The following is a 23,812-nucleotide window of genomic DNA, read 5'->3' as shown; positions in this document are numbered from 1 at the left end:
TGACGCATTTTGGACAAAAAGCTTTCACAGCTTTTCCGGTGAAAATTGTCTGCCACTGTCATGAGCTCATAGGAAATTATAAAGTTAATGACGTTGTAATTGCAAATGCGTTGAATTTTGCATTTTGGAGTATTTCTTTTATTGCAAAAGCTTTTGCGAAATTATATCTTTCAAATTAGATATGGAATAAGTGCGAAAAGCTTCATTATATTATCTAAAGTTTCATTTTTGAAGATGTCTTAAGGGAAAAAACTTTTATCAATATATCAACTTCGAGTACAACTGTAAATTTAATTATTTATTGAATCATAAAAGAGACAATGGAAAATATTATTTTCACACCTCCTACATGGAAAAATAAATAAATTTTAAAAGAAACTTTGTGAATTACGTGAATCGTTAAAACGTACCAAACGCTTAGTAAATACAGGAACGTGGCCCAATTCGAACCTCCAAAGGTCCGCAGAGAGTGAGAAAAAAAATGGTAGGGAAGAAAAGTCAGTGTAAAATTTTCAAATGCCAATTTCTCCCAACTTATAAATCGGAAAAATCGGAAAAAATTATGTGGAAAGCCCTACCAACCTTTAATAATTAACTGCAATTTGAAGGTTATCCGAGCAATAGTTTAGGAGTTAAAAAATAAACAAAATTTTGGGCTCATTTACAAAACTGTTGCGTATTAAGAAAACTCGTTTTCCGATACTTTTCCTTTAGCAATTTTCCAATCTGACAATTTCTCTTATCAGCTAGGTTAATGTAGAAAATGTTGCCAAGGTGTATTTTTCACAATCTTTTAATGATTTTCCTGTATAATTATTTTAATCAAAATATGACCCTTGGGGTAAATATAGTCAACCAATGTAAATCATATGGAACTTAGAATTTTTTGACATATTTTCTAGCCATTTGTCGCATAATGGCGTGATTGAGAAAATCACAAAATTCTCTGTTTTAGTGGATAGAAAAGTGAAATTCCTTGTCGCGGTTTGACAAGTGCGAAGTTTAGCTATTAACTACTATCAATCTCTCAGGTGGAAAATCATTGAAAATGTCGGAAAATTCCACCGACTTTATTTACCCCACTGGTGACTATATTTCCCGCCGAGTTTAAAAAAAAGTCAGAAGCGGAAGGGTTTAGGAAAAGCTCGAAAACTCATATTTCCCGTGAAGATAGGAAAAAGTGGTCTGAGACAAAGTTGTAGGCCAGGAAATTTCCTATGAAAATGACCTACCGAGGAAATTTTTTGCCTAAGGGGAATCTTGCAGATAAGGATTTATGCAAATTGACATTTTTCATCCCGGTCTCCTCTATATTTACTGCTCATTTGTATTGTAAAATTCTTTCGTTTTTTTTTTCGAATCTCTCATTGAATTCTTCCCTTAAATGATAACACATATAAGATTAGATTTTTATATGAATTTATCATTAAACTTTTGAATGGGATGCCTCAAAGTGAATAAACACCTTTATTGCCCCTTGACGAATATCTTTCCCGGACGAGAAATTAAATTTTATTTTTCCTCTCCACATTTTTTTAGCTGTGGCATTTTTTTCTCTCATGAATTCTCCCACAGTGAGAGACATTTCTAAAAAATTATGGCTTTTAATTAGCCCGCACAGACTAATGAAAATATCCGCTCGGCGGGACTTCTTGCACACATCCACCCGCCCCAACCCTTTTCAACTTTTCCCATTGCGGAGGAAGCTTTTAAGTTGTTGTAAAAAAAAATTGTGTCTCATTGAATTAGATTCCAGCCGTTTCCGGGGACACAGGCACAGAGCCAGGCTGGCGCCAGGAAGCCCTCCAACCACCCACAAGTACGACAAGTGTTGAACAAAATGCCGTAGTCCCAATGGCCACGGAGGTCAACCCGACGCTGTATGAGGAACTAAAGTTGGGGCATGAGGGTGTTGGCTTCAAGCGATTGGTATCATAGGATTTAGCCCCAAATGGTCATGCAATTCACACGACGACTCTAGAGAAATTTTAACAAAAGAACGCTTGCACATCACGTCAAGTCCACATAAATGATGAATGTGTAATAAAAATGAAAATATTGAAGAACAATAATTTGATTTAATTTTTTTTAGAAAAAAAACTATAAAGAAAAAAACAATAGAAAATGTATTTTTTGATGTAAAATAGTTCGGGAATGGATGCACCTTTAGGAAGAATCACAAAAGAAAATCCTTCAGCTAATTATAACCAAAATTACACCCCCAAAACACAAAGTTTACCACTAAAACACAAGAGAATTAAGTTAATAATTAATTAAAGAGAAAAATATATCACAGCTAGTAGACCACAACTGAATGTTTAAAATAAATTTAATAGAAAAAAAACAGTTAAATAAAAAATCAGCAAGGTGTTTTAGGATTAAGAAGAAGGAATAGCAAAAAAAAGGGGAAATACACATCAATTCATCTCAATCAACGATCCTTGCAATCCTCATCAAGGGGAAATTCACACTGATAACAGATTGATGGATAGAGGTTAAAATTCAATCAATTTTTCTTCTCAACCCCCCACACACACAGAATGAACTCTCTGTATCCCTTAAAAAGCATAAATATTAAAGCATAAATATATGTATAATCCAACTGAATGTGCGAGATGTATGCGGCGAGAATAATGTGTTTAGATGATAAAAGACGATTGAGGGACACTATCGGAAGCTCATCTCTAGTCATGATGTGATTACTTAGTTGTTTAATATTGTATTACAACTAAAATTCACACTGAATTGATGAACTTCATTCGGTGCTTAAGAAAAGAGATGTGACAGGTTGATATATAACTCAACAATGGTGCTAAGAATACCTACAATTCTTTCTTGATTAAAAATATTTTCCTCTTTTCCTTCAACAATCCTCATTATTATGTAATTTTTGTAGTTTGAATTTGCTCAAAGTTTTACTTTTTTTTTTTTAAGAAAATAGGGTGGAGTGGATTAATTTTGATTCTATTTTCTATTGAAAAAAAACTGAATCATTTTTGTAAATTCTATAATTTTATATTTAATTACAAAAGAATTTAAAAAAAAATCTCCTTTCATTTTTTCTTTCATGGCGACCAATTGAGAAAATTCAAAAGATTTGCCCAAAAATACAGCACGTCACTATTGTGTTTTTTTTTGTTTCTTTCAATGTTTGAAACATTGGTACTAATGTTTCATCGGTGTATTTTGACATATTTTACCTCGGAAGTACTTTTTGCAATTTTTTTAATTTATAAATAAACCTTGAAATATTAAATTTCACAAAAATAAACTCATTAAACTAACTGAAAAATTATGAAAAATGCAAGGAAAAATGTTTCAAAAATACCTTGTTTACACTCACTCATGAAACATCATGCTTGGAATATTTCATGTGTTTAACCTTTGGAAAGCAGTTGCTGCTAAATGAGATAAGGGTTAAAATAGAGATACAAAGACCAAAACGGTGACGTCACTATTTGCATTTTTCAGCAAATCTTTATCGGCTTTTCCCAGTTACTTCCAGTGAAAAATTGTCGGAAATCCCTTTAGAGATTTCTTATTATTTTATTTGTTTTCCGAAAAAAGCAAAAAATAAAAGAATAATAATAAAAAATCTTGTACATTTCCCTAACAAAGCTTCAACTGTCTCTTTAGCCTTTTACATGTGAACCACTTCACCCTAGTCTCCCCTAAAGTCCCTTATTTTTTTTTCTCCCACTTTATTGAAAAGAAAACATCAGTATGACAACAAAACCTTAATAAAATAAGTCTGTTGTACAAATTAGTTAGGATTCAAAGAGAATTCTGAGAGTTGTAATTTGAAAAATAAATTTATTAAAAAAAATCCCCACTGAATATTAAAAAAAAATACCTTCACAAATCACAATAATAAAAAAAAATATCTGAATGTTAATCACGGAAAATTTCCACGAGGGCGTTTGTGTGTAATTAGTACGAGGAAGCAGGGAGTGGGGAATTGCGCGCGTTTTAAATAAAAGTAGTTCTTGTGTAAAATGGTAGAAGGAAATAGGATATTAATGCCGTTGATGAATGAGCGAAATACGTGATAAATATAGTTGATGAATGAGAGAAAATGTATAGAATTTAAAAAAAAAAAGTGAGGATAATGTGTTGCGAATCAATTTTGTGGATGAATTGTGTACATAGGCAGGCAGATTATATAGAGAGGAATGAAAAGAAAAAAATATACAAACTCTGTGAAAAAAAGTATATAAATAAAGAGATATTTTAGTATAAAAAAACACATTTTCCTCCCACAAAAAAAAGAGAAAGTGGAAAATAACTCTGCTGCAAATCGCTAAATTTGTTTTATTGATGTGCCCCCACACATTTTCACAGTGAAATCCAATTTCTACTATAGCCCCGCAGCTAACTGCCAAGAAAATGGGCCCTCGAGACAGAAATTTGTTGTCAGCAACTAAGCCAGAGGGGTACAATGCAAAACATCATCCAACACTTGTGTGTACGAGAGGGGGTGGCACAAAATTCCCTCATCTCTGTGTCTCCCCTTGGCATAAGGGGAGATTATCATAAAAACAATGTCTTACCTCGTTAACCCTTTATTGCGTCGTATATCATTGAAAATGACATAGCATTTGGTGGAAAATTTTGGTTGAGAGAACTCATTCAGTTCTCCTCTTTCTAAGAAGATCAAGCGAGGGGTTTCTAACTAGCTGAATTGGAAGGATATTCTAACAAATGTTCCAAGGACAGGATAGCTTTAATGCAGAGTCAGAATTTCAGACCCCTTGTGCCTGTTTTATACAACTCAAATCAGGTAAGTGTTCTAATATAAATAATTACTTGTAAAATCAAAGGTATATAATGCACATTAAAATGGAACCGAATTTAAGAAAATATTAATTTTTTATCGTTGATTAGCAATTTTTGACAATTTGTGAATTTTTTATACTCTAAGTTTCTTTTCTTACGTTTAGGAATTCTTTTCTCACATTAATGTTATTTTCCTAACATTTGTTGTTTCTACTGTTACATTTGAATTTTTTTTCTAGCACAAAGGCAATACTATTCTAGCAATGATGTTTCTTTTCTAATTTTTGACGTTTCTTTAAACGTCTGACGCTACTTTTCTTACATTTGACATTTATTCTTCAGCATTTGACCTTCTTTTTTGACATTTGATGTTCGTTTTAACGCCTGATGCTTTTTATAAAGTTTGACATTCGTTTCAATGTCTGACGCTTCTTTTCTTACATTTGACATTTCTTTACTAATATTTTATATTACTTTTTTAGAGTTTGAACTTTTTTCCACCATTTAACGTTCGTTTAACAATTCTTTTCTAACGTTCAGGGATTTTTTAACGAACAATGGGTCCTATTCTGCGACAAAAAAATATTTTTTTTTCTGTAATTTCTACTGAAATTTCAACGATTTGTAGGATTTCTTGGGCGCAGAATACGATCCAAAGATTCATTTTTATTGAAGTAATACTTCCTAAAGTGAAAATTCTAATATTTTCTTTACAGTGTTCTATAAAAAAATTTAAACTGCCTGAATTTTTATTGTATTGAGATACTCAGACCCCTTTCTCTGTGTACGTACTAGTAGTGCGAGAAATTAAATATTTGCAAGATGAAAATCTCAGAAAAAATTATTTTATACTGAATCGGAACTTTTAAAGCATTTTTTGGGTGAATAATAATTTTACATATAATTTCTCAATATGTATATGAATTTTTCTATAGTTTCAACTTTGAGAAAAAAAGCGTTTAAAAAAACTTTCAATTATTTAAAAGATTTTTTTAGCTTCTCTTTAGGGAATTTTCCTCCCTTTTTGTACACAAGCACGTCCTGAAGGATACGGGGGGTTCTCCATATTTTCACATTTTACTAGAGCGAGGTCTGTGTGTGTCGAAAGGTGGTGTCGCGGGATGGTACGGGAGGATGTTGAAAATGTCATCAAAACCACAAACTAACTGCCATTCCTACCTTCGTTGGGAGTGGAAATAGGGGAGAAACTTATGGCCCACAGGGCGCTAAATGAACTCCACAAGGGGGTGTGCCCTATTCTCTCAACTATTCCCACATTGAGGCGGCACCCCTTAGCCCCCTAATAACTATACCACCTCAGTGTGGCAGAGAAAACATCCTCACACCGTTGAGGGGGTTCACATGTGAGGCGAGAGAGAGTGTCGTGTGGTGGAAGAGCGTGGAGTGGAAAGCAAATTACAGCATCATTATCAAATGTGCGCGCAGCAGGAGGGTGGTGTGAAAGTTTTCTGCGGTGAAAAACAACCATGACAATTCACGTGAAAATTTTCTATGGAGAAACTCTGAGAGATGAAAATTAAATGTCACCGTGATGAGGTGTAATTAATTGATAACACACGCGCGGGAGATGATGGCCATGGTGGTTATAAATGGTGCAAGGAGGCGGAAGGACCTCCTCATCACACAAGATTACTATTGTTACCATAGCCAAGAAGAAGAAATTGGCGTCTTCAAGACACAACATTGACTTCCAATATATTAGATGGCATAGTCATGCTCCTTCTAAAATCCTTTCTATATAACCCCCTCTATGTTGAAGAGTTAGGAGGGTAAGTTTTTATCATATGATGCGCAACACACTAATGATTTGGGCAGAAGATTAAAAGCTTCTCTTTGCAAAGACTTTCAGTTTCTTTTGAAAATTTACTAATTCAACGAGATAAAAAAACTCAGAAAGGGAGAGGAAAAAACCTTAATGGAGATTGCAATTAAAATCCTTTTATATGATGCCATGATATGGAGAGATAATTGAAATGGATTTGATGCAAAAAGAAAGGATTTTATGAATTATTAATCAGAATTTAATACAAAACAGGGCGTAATTAAAGATTATTAATATTTAATTGGATTTAATATGAAAAACAAAATGCTTTCACATCTAACATGAAACATGGAAATATTGAAACATTCGTTTTTTTTTTTATAAAACAGAATATTTATTTTATGGATTTCAGAAGACATTACACAGTTAAAACGTCTTCTTTAGCTCCTCTCAGGTGAATTTAACGCATTTTCAACGAAGAAATAATAATAAAAATAATTTAAAATTCAAGAAAACATAATGTTTCAAGCTTTGGTAAGTTTATGACTTTTTCAGCGGCGAAGGGTTAACCCAAACGTGAAATACTGTATTTTCTCGAATTTAAATTAATTCAATGAGTTTTCTAAGCTAAATATACGCTATATTTAGAGAAAAGAAGTCAAAGAAGATGTTTTGATTAAGAAATGTCCTCTGAGAGCATTCATAGAATAAATATCGTGATGAAAAGAATTAATGTTTCAATGTATCTATGTTTCATGGATTTGCGAAAGGGTTAATGCACTTAAGAGGTCCTGTCTTTGTGATAGCGTTTTCTTTGACTTGTACTACATAAAATCAGGTCAATGATTATTTTTAAAAATTTCAGAAAATTGTTGAAGATTTAATGTTAGACTTTATGATACTGATGAAAACTTGAAACATAAAAATGTTTTAAATTCTTCTAATTTAGTCATTTTTAAAACTTAAAAATGTTTAAAAATCGATTTTCATGAGAAAGATTTTATAGTGCACAAACAAGAATAAATATAGTCGAAAACAATATGTAGGTATTAATGTTCCAATATTCAAAAAAATTGGTGATGGACGCCAAAGGGTTAAATCTGTCGAAATGTAATGAATACATATTCTACATTTATTTATTCTATTCTGCCAATTCTACCTCAATTTTAAACATGAGATCACATAAAAATATCGAATAAGAAAAGCTTTCAGAACATAATCCAAGTTAAATTCCAAGAGAAGAAGCTTTTCTAAATTAATTCCTGCTATATACCTATTTTTTCAAAGAGCTTTAAAAAACCTTCGTTAAATGACTTTTTGTACAAAATAAAAGGAACGAAAAAAGGAGGAAAAAGAAGTAAAACGATATAGAATGGTCCACTGAATTGTTCTACATTGACACCCACCCTAAATCCTCCCAACAGGCAAACCCATTTTGATTGTGTGGAGGTGAAATGTTCAATTCGTGTTAATTATGCCAGACACATCCTCAATTTATTGCCCACTGTGCCAGGATATTTCCACAGGCAGTATATTATGCAAAAGAGCAGAACAAGAATTACGTGGTGGAACTCCAATGGATTTTCTCTTCCTCTCTCCCTCTGAAGCTGAGCTACCTCCCACATATATCTAACCACCCCCGCTGCTGCTACCTCCTCGCCCCATTCCACAAAAAGCCCAAAGCTGTGAGAGAATCTTTCACGCGAGCATCGGGGGAAGTTGGGGGTGAAACAATAAAAAGGGGTTAATTTGAATGTGGTGAAATGGAGAGAAAATCAATTGGCAGTGTGGAGGTTGAAAGTCGGTAAATTTTCTCAGAATCCGTGCGAATCCTCCACGATTTAAATTTCAATACTCACAGGAGGGCGGCTTATTCTTTTTTTATTTTGTCTATCTCTCCCTCTACTAAACGCAAATTATTGGGCTATTTTTCACTCATTGCCACCCCCCTTTCGCCTTCACCCCGGGGGTGAGATTTTATTTATAGCTACCCCGCGTGAAAATGTACGTGAAAAAGTGTGGAAAGTTCAATGAGAAGATAATGACTTGGAAGGGAAAATTGTGTGGTGTTTATGGATATACGCAGAAAATTATTGCAATAAATACGAAAAGTTTAAAATTTTGTATATAAGTACAAAAGCTCCCCTGAGCTGTTTGTGATAATAAAGCTTCATTAAATCGAATTTACAATGAGATGCTTTATGGATTTATTTATTATATTGGAAAGGAAGGTAGCCGACAATAAAAATTATTCTTTAATAAATTGAATGAAAATTTATCTTGTAAATTAAGTATATTGGATATTACTGGACAATGGCGTAGCCAGAGAGAGTTCAGTAGAATTAAGCTTTTCTTTACATGTCAAAATAATCGTTTTCAGTCTAACAATACATAAAGAATTTTAAAAAATAAGGATATTTTTAACTTAAAAAAATAAATTTTTGGCGTAAGAAAAAATGTCAGAAATGTCTATCGTTAGAACCAACGTCAGCTGTTAGAGAAAAACGTCTAGCATTAGAATAAAGGTCAAAAGTTAGAGAAGAAATGTATAACGTCAAAATAAACGTCAAGAGTTAGAGAAGAAACGCCACGAAATGGTAAAACTTAAGTTCTAAATTTAAATAGAAAAAAAAAGTCAAAATTCAAAAAAAATATATAGTATATCGGACCAGAAGATAAAATTTAAACATTAAAGAAATATCATGCTTTAGTAAATATATACACTGGACGTTAGAAAATCAACGTCAATTCGAATAATTTTAATTTATTCAAATAATTTATTTGAATAATAATTTAATCAAAAAAGAAAGTCTAATTAGTCCAATTATTCCGCCTTCTTAATTTAAAATAGATTTTTGGCTAAGCCTGTTACTGAATAAAAGAAAATTCTAATTGATGGTCCAAGAATTATGCAAATTCCAATGGAATTAATTGTGCAAAAAATTAAAAACTCAAAGCATTAAATCTGATTAAATTTTTTTTAATAAAATTTCCTCAATTTAACCCATTTAACACCATCTTTCCCTATTTTAGCATTAAGAAATGTATAGCAATGATAGAAACAAAAAAACTGCATTCTGCAGGATAAATTGTCAATACAGATCCAAATTGATTATGATTGTACAAAGGGGATGAACTCACAGGAAGGAGGCACATTTGAAATTCATGCAAATTGCTGTAATTCTGTTGATGGAGCTTCAAAGAAAAAAATATCCTTATGATCCTCTATTGCCGTTTTAGGCAAATGAAAAGGAAAATGGAAAAACAGGATAGAAAAAAGAGGCGGAAGAAAAAGGGGTTGGTGCTTCCCTTGTGTGTGGAGTCATAAATTAAGGATGGAAATGGGATTAGTTTGGACAAATGCTGACAGTCTGCTCCAAGTGTCCCCAACCCCCTAATGCCTGCCAAGGAGACTCACATGAGCTCTCCAAGGCTGTCAGGGCTTTTCCTGCACGGCGCTTGGCTTTTTTTTCTCTTCATTCGCTTCCGCTCTTGCGAAAAGTAGTTCAATGTCTTTGTGATTTTCAAGCAGCAGCAGCAGTAAGGAAATGGGATAGCTGTGAGGAAGCAACTGGGGGATGGTGGGAAAATGGGTAAATTGGCATTCAGCACAAGGTTGTGTAACCCCTTTTCTTCCACCCAGAGTGCGAGAGCTTTGAGTCACTTTGGTCGGAAGCCAACAAATTACCAACATTCACTACCAATTGATTCCTCCACTAATCTTCCGTCGTGCCACTTTTATTTCTCTCCTCTCAAACCCCCTATATATAGCGGAATGTCTCCCCCGTAAGGAGATTGTATTCAAGGCGTTCAAGGCGCAGAAAAATCCAAATTTATTCTCATTGAAAGGAAAATATTCGTTGATAATTTTTTGAATTTTTATTCCTCCATGAAAGCTCATTTTTGGGGAACAATTGCCCTTTGCCACAATTCACCCCTGATTTGGTCAATTGTGCCGAAGGGAATGCGGAAGTAAGTGGCAGATGAGAAATCCCAGCTTATTCCGACTTCCTATCATCACGTAATGATCCTTTGATGAACTTATTGAGATTCCATGGTGGAAAGGAACCTTTTATAGGACGCAATTTGGACGGACTTTTTAATGATTCTCCCCAAAGCTTACGCTCAATTTTTTTTCTCTTGAGGGTAAAAGTTTGCTACTTTCTTTTGATTTCTCGACTCTGAACGAAGCTTTTTTTCCTCGTTAATCATCACATCCCCTTACCCATGAGATTTTTTTTTCTCTGTGCGTGACTCCATCCCCTTTTTGCACCTCAACCATCTTCCTTTCTTTCTTTTTCCCCTTTTTTTTTTACAAATTCTTTGTCTTATACTGATTCTCAAATGAACTGAAAGGATTTTTTTTCTTCGTTCCCCCCAAAAAAAAAAACGTGGAAAGGGTTGTGAAAGGAGGTGATTTTATCGCACACAAGGGAGAAGAAAAAAAGAAGAGCCCCCCACAAGTAATGAGAATTACTTGTGGCTGAGTAGAAAATACCGCGATGTGTGAGGAATACGAAATTTTTTGGCTTCAATGCACGAAGATGGATTTAGAAGAAAGAAAAGGGTTTGAGTGTCAATCAGGTTGTTTAGAAGCTCCAAAACTTTTCACAGAGCTTTTAAGGTCCTTTTCAAACGATTTCTTTGCAAGAGGGTGTTTTTTTTTTGCAAATGAAAATGTACATAACAGGAGAAAATTTGAAGTAGGAGGTTGAAGAAAAAGGTTTTAATCCTCTTTCTTAAAAAAAATACAACGTGGGTTGCATTTTGCACAAAATGTAAATAAAGAGAATGGAAATCCTCTAAAAAAGACATTTTTATGCGATACGAAAATGTCAGGGAGACAAATTTTGAGTCCTTATTCAATGGATTTTAATGCTATTAAAATGAAATGCGAAAAAGGAGGAGAAATTCTAATTTTAGAACTCAATTCTCTAAAGAAAATATTTTCTCTTCTTAGGTGAATGTTTTTGGATTTCATCTGGTATTCTGTAAAAAAGAATTGTAAAAGATAGTTTTAAAAAGTCAAGAAGAGCTTTTAGAACTCTTATCCGAGACACATTTTGTGCTATAAATTTGTATAATTCAGAAAAAAAGGACTTCAAAGGAAATCTAATAGTTTTCCTGTAAACTTTCGTTTGTTTTTTGGCAAATGTTTCTCAAATGTGTTTCATATGGATATTTTAAGCATATTTAATTCATTTTTTGTGGTAAATGTGTCTAGGGTGCCATAACAATTTTTTTGCGAAGAATGTAGAAGCTTTCAAAAGTTCAAGTAAGGTTAGTAAAACAAAAAGAAGAATAAGGGGAAGAAGACGGAATGTGACTTTTATGGAAAATAGTTGCGATAGTTATTTGTTTTGCTTTCTTCCCATTTTACTACATACTTCCTTTATAGCACCTCTACAAACCCGACAAACCCTCTAAACAAATCCCAGATATGGGTTAAAGGAGACCATTAAAACTATTTGAGAAATTTATGAATTTCAAAAGTGTAATTGTCATAAAGTGCCCCTTAAGATAACTTTTCAAGTTTGAATTATTGAAAGAGCTTTTATTAGAGAGAAAACGGTAAAAGTTGAATGTCGCCATAAAGCTCATATATATATATATGAATGAAGTTTATCCATTCAAAATTGTGCTAAAATGATTGAGAAGATTTAGAAAACAGCGAGAGATTTTCTCTCACATGAAAATAGAGGGAAAATTTGTTCTTTTCATGTGGATTCTGTGACTTTACAAAATATTCTTAAGGAACAAAATACTCAATAAAAATGGTTTGAGTGGAACTTTCAACGACAAATCACCTCCACCAGATGAAATGGAGTGTTGGAAGGTTAAAATTGGGTGGTTGTGATTAATTTCCACGTCATTAGCACTTTTCCTGGTTGTGGGAAAATGCCGAGAGAAGAGACTCACACACACAAGCACCCCCTGCTCGACAAATGGGTTAAATTTGCCAAACATTCAATTCAACAAATTGGAATTTACACCCAACACGCATAAATGGGAGTCATTTGGAACCTTTTCTCTACTCCCTTTGCACAAATGCCCCTACAAGTAAACACCCCTAAGCATTCGTGCTCATTTTCCCTTGCCGAAAGATAGCTCAAGTGGTCAATTTAGGTGGGAAATTAACTCTGTCACTTAATTGGATTTTACTCACTCTTGCCAACAGAGAGTGAAAAGATTCATTTCGTGTGGCAATCAAGAATCAATCACCGAAATGGAGAAATACTTCTTATTCATCTCATTTAGCATATAGCTGCGATTTTCACACAAATGATGGGGGTAAAGGCGAGTAAGGAAGCATGAGGAGAAGAAGAAAAAACCACTCCTTGCACGAGAAAAGTCCTAAATTGCCATTTTTGCTCCTCATTTACTTCTCCTCGGTGAAACGACTTTGGGGGATGAGATGGTACCTATATACATTTCCCTCACACCCCTTCGAAAGCTCCACAATCGAATTTGGTTTGCTACACTCTCTTTCAGGATGGAATTTGGGGTGCAAAGTAAAAGTATTAAACTCCCCTTAACGAGCAACTAATCGCCAACAATATAAATTATTGGCAATTAAATTTAATTATTCGCCACTCATTCCCGCGTAATGGAAGTCACCCCCGCCCCTCCCTTCTTTCCCACAGTGGTGCTCTGAGGTGGAAATTTTCATCAGAGCAAATCAATGGGAAATGGTGGCTTCTTGGAATTGCATTTAGTGCAATTTTTCGGAGGGAAAAACCTCGCGCGCGGGTACTTAAAGTGCGCCAATAAAGCTCAGCAAGTATAGCCATTTTGCAGACGATGGTGGTGGAGGGAAGGAATGAGAGACGACACAATTGCTCACGGAGGGATGGGAGGGGGTGACAAGTGAGTGGTTGTGCGGAGGTGGTTTGGCTTGAGAAGAAAAAGTGCCCGTGAAATGAGATTCTTCGGGCGAGAAAGACGTGAAGAAGCTATATAATGACACGTAATGAATCAACTGGCAGATGGAGGAGAAGACAGAGAGAAGGTATTTCCGCCTCATTGTACCACGAATGGGGGCGTCAACAGTCACTGTGTGTTCGCACAAGCTTGTTAGTGCAAAAGGAATGAAGAATCAAATAATCACCACCAACCATCTCCCATCCACATAAATGTCCACACAGCTCTAACAAAAAAATCTTCATCATGAGGGTGAAAGAGTACCAAACAAAAAAAATCAAAGCTAAAATTTATCAAAAGAGCAATCAAAGGGATGCAATTTACTTGCTGATTTGCATTGAAAAGCTCATTCTCTGTGGATTGATTGGCAAAGGAAACTTTTTGTTAAATGAAAAAAATAAAATAAACGAGAAGAGATTGATTTTGTAGAAAAGGAGCTTATTCACAGATGTATGAAAAGTTTTTCATTTAGCGAATAATCATGGATACAGTCAATATTGCGAAGAATCAAGAAAGAATTATAAATTACCAAGATTTCTCATTTTCTTCTGAGATTACCTGCGAAAAGTCGACAAAGATCTACTAGAAAATGTAAAGAATGACGTCACTTTTGTGTTTTTTTAAGTCCCTTAAGTCCCTTAAGGGACTTAAAAATTCTTTTGGGAGCTGGTGAAATTAAATGTTTATATTTGACTTGGGGTTTTACTTTAACTTGGTTTTTCTTAGACTTATCTTTGAAGTGTAAGAAAATCAATTTCCGCCATCTTGAGATTTTCCTCGAAACACAAAGGTAGGTTTTTCTCAGGATCTACCGGATGGATTTTGATAGGGTAAAAAGCAAATGAAAGAGGAAAAATCCCCATGCAGATTTTAATGTACCAGAATCTTTAATTTTCATTTTTGGGTGACCTTTGTAGGTAATGACGAACCGGAGATATGAGTTTGTAAAAAACCTAAAAATGGCGATATCTCAAGTTCTAGGAGACATAGAAAGTCAAATGACCTATCGTTGAAAAGGTCTTGATGCCTATAACATACAAAAATTTCAGCCATCTACGATATTACTTAAGATTACATTATAGCTCAAATAGACGCCATTTTGAAAATTGGCCGCCATATGCTTTTTAGCCGACGAAACCAAACCGCACTCATTTTCCTTTCTTTATCTTCTTCTTCTATTTAATAAAGAAAGGTCTCTTTAAAATTTCGTTCCTGTTCATCTATGCATTTCTACACCGTTGGTCCGATCGTGATGAAATTTGGTACAGAGACTCCTGATACCAGGCGGTTTTTACCAACGGCATTCATTTTCCCCCCAGAGCCCCCCTTCACATAGCCCCCATATAAAATTCATGCTTTTTTGACTACTTTTTGAATTCGACGCCATAAATGTTGTGTGAAATTCACTTTTTCCCTTTGAAATATTTGTTGGAGATTTTTTGTGTGGCCCATCTATATAATAAGGAAAGGTCTCTCTAAAATATGGTGTCTGTTCAGCTATGCATTTCTACACCGTTGGTCCGAACGTGATGAAATTTGGTACAGAGACTACTGATACCAGACGGTTTTTACCAACGAATAAATCTTCCATTAAATATATTTCAATTCATCACAATTCCTTTCTCCCTCTAAAATTTGCGTGAAGCGCAAAAATTCCCCGCGAAGCGGGGCGAGGTAAATTGTCGCTTCGCTCCAATTTACCTCGTATGCCCTAAGGATCATTTATGCCAATTTTCAAGTTTCTAGCAGTCTTTTGCCTTGAATTTACCTAACTAAAAGTTGTATCCAGCTTCATCTTTCGGTGAAACTATTTTTACGCATTAAAAATAATGTATAAAAAGAGTTTAATCGGGAGAAAAAAAAACGGGATATGACTACTAAAATTCTTTTTATAGCACAAAGTTTATCATGGTTATAAGAACTATACCACCTTGTTTTAGATTCATTAAATTCTTGTGAGTCAAAGTCTTATGAGTTTTACAATAATAAGTATTGTTTTCCTCAATTAAGAATGATTAAAATCAAAAACAAAAAATAAGAAGAAACTATAGGGGAGAGCGGGGCAAATAAAGTCACTTAAGGGTTTGGAAAAAGCTTAAAATATCATATTTCCTAGCTAGATAGAACAAAATGATCCGAGAAAGAGTTATAGGGCAGTAAATTTTCTGTTTAGGAAATATGACATCTTTTGAGCTTTTTCTAAACCCTTAAGTGACTTTTTTAACCCCGGTCTCCCTTAATAATTAAAAAAATATCAATTAAATGCCATATAAATACTTTAATTCCGTACACAAATACACATTTTTATAAAGAGATTTTTTTTTACATAAAGTACATTTTTTTAATTCAAGATTTCACTACATGTAATTGTAAAAATTTATGCAAGACTCATCAGCATTCCCCCGGAGGAAGTTTAGGGCCAGAAATGAATGGCAAAGGTTGGCATGATGAGACCGGTGACAATGCTTGAGATGAGATTCACACTGTGATTATCCAAGATGCGAATTCCACTGATGTGTCGCACATTCTTCCCCGGATGCTCCACAATGTGTCCCTTCTCATCCTGCCCTGAGAACTGAAGTGTTGCCCCAATGAGGGAATCTATGACGGAGCCAAAGAGCCCAGCAATACCACCGAAGATAATTAGAGGCCACTGCGGTGGACTACGGAGGAGGATAGCTCGATCGACGGAGTATATAATGGTGAGGTAGTAGCCAATTCCAATGGCGAGACCACCGAGGAAGCTCACGAGGAGCCCTATGGGGGTAACACCGCCATTTGTACCGCGTGGAACGCGTTTCCGCGTGGTTATGAGGAAGGGATCTGCTTTGTTGAGTACACTGCCCAATTCACTGGCCCATGTGTCCCCGTTGCTGCATGCAAAGGAGCTCAGGAGGGCAATACCCAACCAGCTAGAGCGGTAAAGTGGCCCGAAGTCAATTGGTCTCTCTCCGGGGCCACAATCAATGAGATAGAGGAAGGACAACTGGAGGCCCATACCAGCATTACAGAGCACCTATTGCAGGGAAACTTTTCTGGTTAAGCGGAAGAGGAGAATTAATTCTTTGATTTACCTGAATCCAGTTACGCTTCCCTTCACCACCGCGAAAATCCTCCTCAATCTTCGCCTTCTGCGCTGAACGGAATTTCGTAGCTCGTGATCCAGTGATGAAGAAGACCATGAGGCACGAGAGGAAGGCATAATTAGCCACGGTGAGCACAACAGCAAGGATGAAGCCAAAAATTGCTCCGGATAGGTTCACACCCTTTCGCCGGTAGCCGTAGACGGCAAACAAGGTGGGGATGAGGATTGACATGAGCCACCTTGTGGGAGGAATTTCCAAATTATCTAAAAATAGAACCAGAGCAAAGATGCTCAATTAAAAAATCTTATTCTTCCCAACTATTTGACCCATTTGACCCCATACTTACCATCTTCCGGATGAGTCGTGAACTTTGTGAATGCCAAATGACCCAGCCACATGAACATGGACAATGGGATTGCGAGGCTGCACAGAAAGATTGGCAGGTACGTGTAGAAGCGGGATTGCTTTCTTTCTTCCATTTCAGGACTTTTTCCTGCAACAAAGAAAAAGGTTAAAAAGAATTTTCTCATGAGGAAATCTCTGGAAAATTACAATTTTCTTCCCACGGCGCGCTTTTATGTTTTACTGTGGGTAGCACTAAGGCAACATTAGGATTATGTTGTGATGTAAAACAATTCCACTGTTTATGCAAAAACACCACTAAAAATTTGGAGAAACTTCGGAGAAAGTTCAAATTCCACAAACAAAAACAGCCGAGAAAGCAAAGTAACATCTTCCACATTCCATACGCGTGGCGCGAAAACTGTGGAACGTGAATGTATTCAAAAGAGAATAGAGAAAATTAATGTTCAATTGAGTAAAAAAAAAATGAATATTCTGATAAGAATTGGGGCTGGAAATGAAAGAAAAGTATAGAAAGAATCAAATTAGGCTAAAGAACTTTGTTGACAGAACCGATAAGACGCGGGAAATGACCCCGAAAAAATCTCCTCTAAAGTGCATTGATTTCTAATTAATTTTTACAAAATTATTGATTACGTCAAAATAAAGACAAAAATAAAAGAAAAAGAAAGGCAGAATGTACAAAAAAAAATATGAAAGAAAATAAAACTAAAAATTATAATAAAATTTTTTTTATTCCAAAAATTGGTCAGGAAAGAAAAATCGAAACATCGTTAGCATCTTGCTTGCTGTTGGCGACTCTCGAGCCAAACTGAAGAGCCTTCTTGGTTCTCCAAGCAGTTTCCCTCAGTCCCAGTTGGTAGGCACACAATCGCAGGAGTGTTTTATCCCCAACTCCTGGCCCCAAGGGTGGAAAACATCTCTGAAGAGGCTGCAGCTGTGACACAAACTGAACGATTTGCTCTTCAACAAAGGGAGCCCGCTGGGTAACTCCATGATCACAGATGACACGATCATCTCTCGCTAGATTCCTACTGGGTAATCGAAGCAAATCTTCCTCAAGTACCCGCCTTAATTCCTCTTCTCCGCCACGTTTGAAAGCTACTTGATGACGCGTATAGCCGCCAAAGAGCTCATCAGCTCCGGATCCAATGAGAATTACGCGACAGGAAGTGCTCCCACTAGCAGCAAACCACAGAGCTACGCCCAAAGATTCATCCAGGATGGTATTTCGCGGATGAATCAGATGGGAGATTTCCTTGGTCAAATTCTCAATTTTTTCTTCCTCCTTCACATTCACTTCAATTAAATTCCACGAACGATTTGGGCAGATCCTTTTCACTTCTTCCAATGCCTTCCTGGCTGATACCCTGTCTGGAACATTCCAGTCCACTTCTCCACATGCGGAGGATTTTTTCTCAAAAGCTACATTCAAGAGATCAATTGTTGCGTGATTTGGAATGAATTTATCGGCCAAAATTGTGAGAATCGTGCAATCTACTCCTCCGGAGAAAAGAATCCCTATCCGTGCATGACTGCAGGACACTTTTTCGGAGCTTTTCAAGCAATTTTTGCATTCCTTAAGAGTAGTGGTTACTCTATCTCTCACAGATTTCTCAAGCAATTCAATTAATATTTCAACTACATCCTGGACGGAGGGTAAAGCTTCCCGTAGAAGACTTTCATGATGCATCTCTGTGGGAACTTTTGCAAAAATATCCTTGAAGGAATAATTAAATTCCCATGAACATTGTTGCAGACAATCTGGATTGATATACTCATTGGGATTTCTTTTGTAATCTATCGCAAAAGATTCTAGAAATGTTCTAAGACAATTTTCTTCTTTTTGGAAGTATTCCGACTGGATCATTTTTTCTTCCCAGAATGTTATTTGAAAGGATATTTTCTCATTTCCTGTGTGAATTGCATATAAACCAAGAGGTGGAAGTTCTACCAGAGAATACTCTGATGATCTCCTACCTGTACTTGTGAGGATAATTCGTTCACTATTCATTCCCAAAAGGAGAGAATTCCTCCCAAGATAATCACGGCAGAAAAATAATGTTTTTGTGGATTTGGCGTAGTAAATAAAGCAGAAGGGTCCACGAATTTTTCTTAGAACTTCCAAAATGTCTTTTGATGTCTAAAAGTAAAATATTTTTTAGTCTTTTAGTAAGAATATACAGATAGATAATCCAAAGATTCTTTTAGCTTACAGAACATTTTGAGAGAGATTTAAAGAACCAGGAAGAATCGCTGGAATTTTGAATTTCATCCATAAAGAGATCTCCGTTGAATACAAGAATCCCACGATTATCCTCAAAGGGCTGACTTGAAAGTTGAGGCCCCTGATGCCACAGAACAGACGCCTCAAAGATAATTCCGTGAAAAATGCAAGAGCCCCCTTTGTCGGGACCTCGACGATTGAACTAATACATAAAATTATAATTTGTAGATTGCAAACTAATCCTAACTCTGCGGTAATGTACTGAAATCTCAATATTTCAAGCGAATTTCAAGGGTTTCTTGGTCACTGAATAAGGCCCATTAATTTGTATTTTACTTACACTATTTCGAAAATCATTCACAGGAATTCCTGGACAAATTATTCGAGGAAAACTGCAGAATATACCGCACATTTTCCAATCTATTTTCTATTATTTCTTTGAGAATAACAAAAACAAAAAGCACATGTTGAAATGACATCCGAAATTTTCACCCGAACTTTGCCGAGCGGTTAGCACAAAAAATGGGCGGCAAATTTAAACGTGAAATTTATTTTTTAACGTCTTCTTTGACCTCACTCACTTACAACATTTACATAAATTGAAACCATGAAAAACAATTAAATTCATTTAACATTTTTACCCCTTCAGAAAATAAAGCTTAAAATTTAATAAAAAAAAATTAAATGTTCCTCTTATACAATTTATCCATTATGCCTTGACACACATTCTTCGGAATCCCCTCTGCCTCCTGAATTTTCCATTTAATATCCTCATAGGCTTCCTCCTCATATTTTTTATAGGCTTCATATATACCAACTTCTTCGTAGAGTTTCTTTATCTGCGCAACAGATTCTTCATTATTTTTTCCATAAAACTTCTTCAGAATATTCTTTTGGGATTCATTGGCACGACTGAGGCACGTTGCAACGAGCCACGTGCATTTTCCATCTTGAATATCAGTTCCAACTTTTCCAATAACATTTGGTTCCCCGTAGCAATCGAGGAAGTCATCTTGAGCTTGAAAGAAAATTCCAATTTCATAGATTAGATCCTTCGCATCAAGGAGTGGTTGAACATTTTTGTATCCTGCCACATTGTATGCTAATTTAATGGGTGAATAGATGGTGTAGTGAGCTGTTTTGTAAAAGGCGATCCTCCTACATTGCTCCATTGTGAATGTCAAGACATCCTGTTGCACTGCTAATACGTCCAGATATTGTCCCATATACAGCATAAGAGCATTTCTGTGATATGAATGAATAATATCTCCGTATGTTGGCAAATGGTGGAACTTTTCGTGAAGAAACTCATAAATGGCGGCATCAAGCATTACGGCGTCATTAATGGCGGACATTTGGATATTAGGACGCCTATACCAACATGTTTGCCCTCTTCTTGTCAAACTTCCATCCATAATATCGTCCATAATAAGGATAAGTCCATGAAACTAATTTAAAATGAGAGATTTTAGAATAAAAAAAGATTATCTAATGTTATTAAGTTTTTACCGCTTCAACGCACCACGCCAAGTAGGCGACTAATTTCAAATTTTCCTCCGTTAATTTATCCTTTGGGGCAATTTCCTCAAAAGCAGCCACGAGAAGTTTTCCACGAGTTTTCTTACCGCCACATGTTGTATAATCTAACACCTGCAAAATGTTAATTGGCCCGTGATTACGTAAAAGAAAATCAAATGAAAAAATGAAAAGAACAACCAATAAAAAAATGAAAAGAAAATTATTCTTACTTCTTCAATGTGTTTTCCTGCCCTTGATGGATCACACGTATCAACTATATCACTAATACTTTTTTCAAAACCTATAAAATGGATTTTTTTCTTGAAACAAAAAAGATTTTTTTTTATGAAGAAAAAGAAAATTACCTGGATAATGCGACATTAATAATTTATCCTTATTTATTGCACCACTTTCACCAACACAAAAATTCCTCTTCATTTTACCCATTGAATTGAGAATAATTCTATTTTTTAATAAATTTCTTACAAAGATATTGCCCAGAAAATTCATTTTGCAATTCTTTTCCTTCTTATTTTAGTAAAATTCTAAGTAAAACTGAGAATAAACTGAATACTTATCTCGCTTTTATATAGTTGGTGCTTAAACTGTTTAAGTGATAATTAAAGAACATGTGCAAAAGGATATTTTTTTAATATATAATTTGTCGTGTTTCTTTTTTGTTAAGATTTTGTTTGAATTTATTACGCACGCTCAAGGGGTGTTTAAATTCCCTCTTTTACGAAAAATTCAAATATTCGGAATTTATAGAAAATATTTGAAATATTTGTAAAAAAAAAAATATAAAAAACTATGGAAATCATATAAAAAATCAAGAAATTTAATGAAAAAAAATTAAATGTTCCTCTTATACAATTTATCCATTAGGCCTTGACACACATTCTTCGGAATCCCCTTTGCCTCCTGAATTTTCCATTTAATATCCTTATAAGTTTTATCTTCGTAGTTCTTAAAGGCTTCAAATATACCAACTTCTTCGTAGAGTTTCTTAATCTGCGTAACAGATTCTTCATTATTTTTTCCATAAAACTTCTTCAGAATGTCCTTTTGGGCTTCATTAGCACGACTGAGGAATGTTGCAACGAGCCACGTGCATTTTCCATCTTCTATATCCGTTCCAATTTTTCCCATTACTTTAGGATCCCCATAGCAATCGAGGAAGTCATCTTGAGCTTGAAAAAAAATTCCCATTTCATAGATTAGATCCTTCGCATCAACGAGAGGCTGTAGATCTTTATATCCTGCCAAGTTATAGGCTAATTCAATGGGCGAATAGATGGTATAGTGGGAACCTTTGTGGATGACATTTCTCCTACATTGCTCCATTGTGAATGTCAAGACATCTTGTTGCATTGCTAATACGTCCAGATATTGTCCCATATACAGCATAAGAGCATTTCTGTGATATGAATGAATAATATCTGCGTATGTTGGCAAATGGTGGAACTTTTCGTGAAGAAACTCATAAATGGCGGCATCAAGCATTACGGCGTCATTAATGGCGGACATTTGGATATTAGGACGCCTATACCAACATGTTTGCCCTCTTCTTGTCAAACTTCCATCCATAATATCGTCCATAATAAGAATAAGTCCATGAAACTAATTATAAGTGAGAGATTTTACAATGAAAACCAGATTTTCTAATTTTCCAACTTCTTCAGATTCCTACCGCTTCAACGCACCATCCCAGGTAAGCGGCTAATGTAAACATTTCCTCCGTTAATTTATCCTTTGGAGCAATTTCCTCAAAAGCAGCCACTAGTAGTTTTCCACGAGTTTTCTTTCCACCAGCTGTCGTGTAATCTAACACCTTTAAAATGTTAAATTAATCTGTATGTTACATAAAAGAAAAATCAATGCAAAAAGAAAATTATTCTTACTTCTTCAATGTGTTTTCCTGCCCTTGATGGATCACACGTATCAACTATATCACTAATACTTTTTTCAAAACCTACAGAATGGATTTCTTCTTGTATAAAAACAAAGATTTTCTTTATAAAAAGAAAACTTACGTGGATAATGCGACATTAATAATTTTTCCTTATTTATTGCACCACTTTCACCAACACAAAAATTCCTCTTCATTTTACCCATTGAATTGAGAATAATTCTTTTTTTTAATAAATTTCTTACAAAACTTTTCCCCAAGAAATACATAATTTTGTACTTTTTTCCTTCTCACTTTTGTAAAATTCTAAGTAAAACTGAGAATAAATGAAAAATTGTTCTAAGTTTTATATGGTAGTAACTCTTGGGAGTATACAAATGATCATAATAAAACTCATGCAACAAGATACTATTAAATTGAATTCTCGTGTTTCTTTTTTGTTAAGACTATAAGTTTGAATTTTATTAAGCACTTTCAAGGGGTGTATAAGTTCCCTCTTTTAAGAAATGTTCAAATCGTTCAAATATTCGGAATTTTTGTAGTAAGGAATATTTGAAAAAAAAATTATCAACGCATAATTTAAAAGTCAGTAATTTAACTTCAAAAGTTATAAAAAAAACAATATATTACTAGTTTTTACAATGTAGCCCTCGTATTGTATTTCTCGTCTCTTTCAATGCATGGAGCATTCATTCATTCATTCATTGTGACGTCATTGTTTATATTTTTAGGCAAATTTTTACCGCCATGCCGTAGCTGATTCCAGTGGAAAATGAAGTTTCCTTATCGAATTTTTAGTTCATTTTAATTCTCTACAAGATTATGTATGACAGAATTGTTTTCCCTTTGGGGCTTTTGGAAAACGGATAAACTCCTTTTTAACACTTGGAGGATCGAGGTTTCTAACCTCAAAAGTTTATACTTTATTTTGTATCAAAAGAAAATATTTTTCCAAGATTTTTTTCAACGAACTTGAAGTAATGAAGTTCTCCTATTAACAGATGTAGAATTTGAAAAAAGTCGAATTGGCCAGCAAAATCCTCCAAGTGTTTCAGATTCAGATTCAGATTTGTTTGGGGTGGCCGCGACTAAGGTCGTTTCCAATCCACTGCAGCTAAAGCAAGCTTATTGTGGGTCCCCGAATATCATCATAATCTGATATTTATTAGCCAAACAGTTCCAAGCCATTAACAAAGCTTAGGATACCATTTGGCTTAATTTTCCAGATG

At 34.9% G+C, this 23,812-nt stretch overlaps 5 protein-coding genes across 5 annotated transcripts in view; 1 reads left to right on the top strand and 4 right to left on the bottom strand.

Annotated features, from left to right (window-relative positions):
• Positions 1 to 4,244, top strand: part of LOC129796016 (Ig-like and fibronectin type-III domain-containing protein 1) — a 156,756-nt gene extending 152,512 nt beyond the window's left edge. Inside the window, exon 15 of the mRNA XM_055837657.1 lies at positions 1,750 to 4,244. Coding sequence (XP_055693632.1) covers positions 1,750 to 1,938 — 189 coding nt within the window. The 3' untranslated portion in view covers positions 1,939 to 4,244. The remainder of the gene's footprint in view (positions 1 to 1,749) is intronic.
• Positions 4,245 to 15,738: 11,494 nt separating this feature from the next.
• On the bottom strand, positions 15,739 to 17,308 carry LOC129796015 (transmembrane protein 19). Its single transcript, XM_055837656.1, has 4 exons — positions 17,119 to 17,308; positions 16,913 to 17,059; positions 16,555 to 16,829; positions 15,739 to 16,496 (listed from the first exon to the last, which is right to left on the bottom strand). Exons 2-4 carry the CDS (start codon positions 17,043 to 17,045, stop codon positions 15,894 to 15,896), a joined length of 1,011 nt encoding a protein of 336 aa, XP_055693631.1. The 5' UTR covers positions 17,046 to 17,059; positions 17,119 to 17,308; the 3' UTR covers positions 15,739 to 15,893.
• A 336-nt stretch (positions 17,309 to 17,644) lies between these two features.
• On the bottom strand, positions 17,645 to 19,630 carry LOC129796014 (asparagine synthetase domain-containing protein CG17486). The gene is made up of 3 exons (XM_055837655.1): positions 19,497 to 19,630; positions 19,146 to 19,358; positions 17,645 to 19,072 (listed from the first exon to the last, which is right to left on the bottom strand). The coding sequence occupies exons 1-3, from the start codon at positions 19,566 to 19,568 to the stop codon at positions 17,678 to 17,680; spliced, it is 1,680 nt and encodes a 559-aa protein (XP_055693630.1). The 5' UTR covers positions 19,569 to 19,630; the 3' UTR covers positions 17,645 to 17,677.
• Positions 19,631 to 19,755: 125 nt separating this feature from the next.
• On the bottom strand, positions 19,756 to 21,054 carry LOC129794490 (farnesyl pyrophosphate synthase-like; the record flags this gene model as incomplete). Its single annotated transcript, XM_055835241.1, has 3 exons — positions 19,756 to 20,604; positions 20,666 to 20,806; positions 20,905 to 21,054. Coding segments are annotated over 3 exons (1,059 nt in total), but the record flags the coding sequence as incomplete, so codon positions are not given.
• A 289-nt stretch (positions 21,055 to 21,343) lies between these two features.
• Positions 21,344 to 22,907, bottom strand: LOC129796012 (farnesyl pyrophosphate synthase-like). Its single transcript, XM_055837654.1, has 4 exons — positions 22,708 to 22,907; positions 22,576 to 22,646; positions 22,365 to 22,505; positions 21,344 to 22,294 (listed from the first exon to the last, which is right to left on the bottom strand). The coding sequence occupies exons 1-4, from the start codon at positions 22,850 to 22,852 to the stop codon at positions 21,527 to 21,529; spliced, it is 1,125 nt and encodes a 374-aa protein (XP_055693629.1). The 5' UTR covers positions 22,853 to 22,907; the 3' UTR covers positions 21,344 to 21,526.
• Between the last annotated feature and the right edge of the window lie 905 nt (positions 22,908 to 23,812).

Source organism: Lutzomyia longipalpis, chromosome 4, assembly GCF_024334085.1.
Source record: "Lutzomyia longipalpis isolate SR_M1_2022 chromosome 4, ASM2433408v1".
Classification (NCBI taxonomy): Eukaryota; Metazoa; Arthropoda; class Insecta; order Diptera; family Psychodidae; genus Lutzomyia; species Lutzomyia longipalpis.
This window is presented reverse-complemented; position numbering and strand designations above follow the sequence as displayed.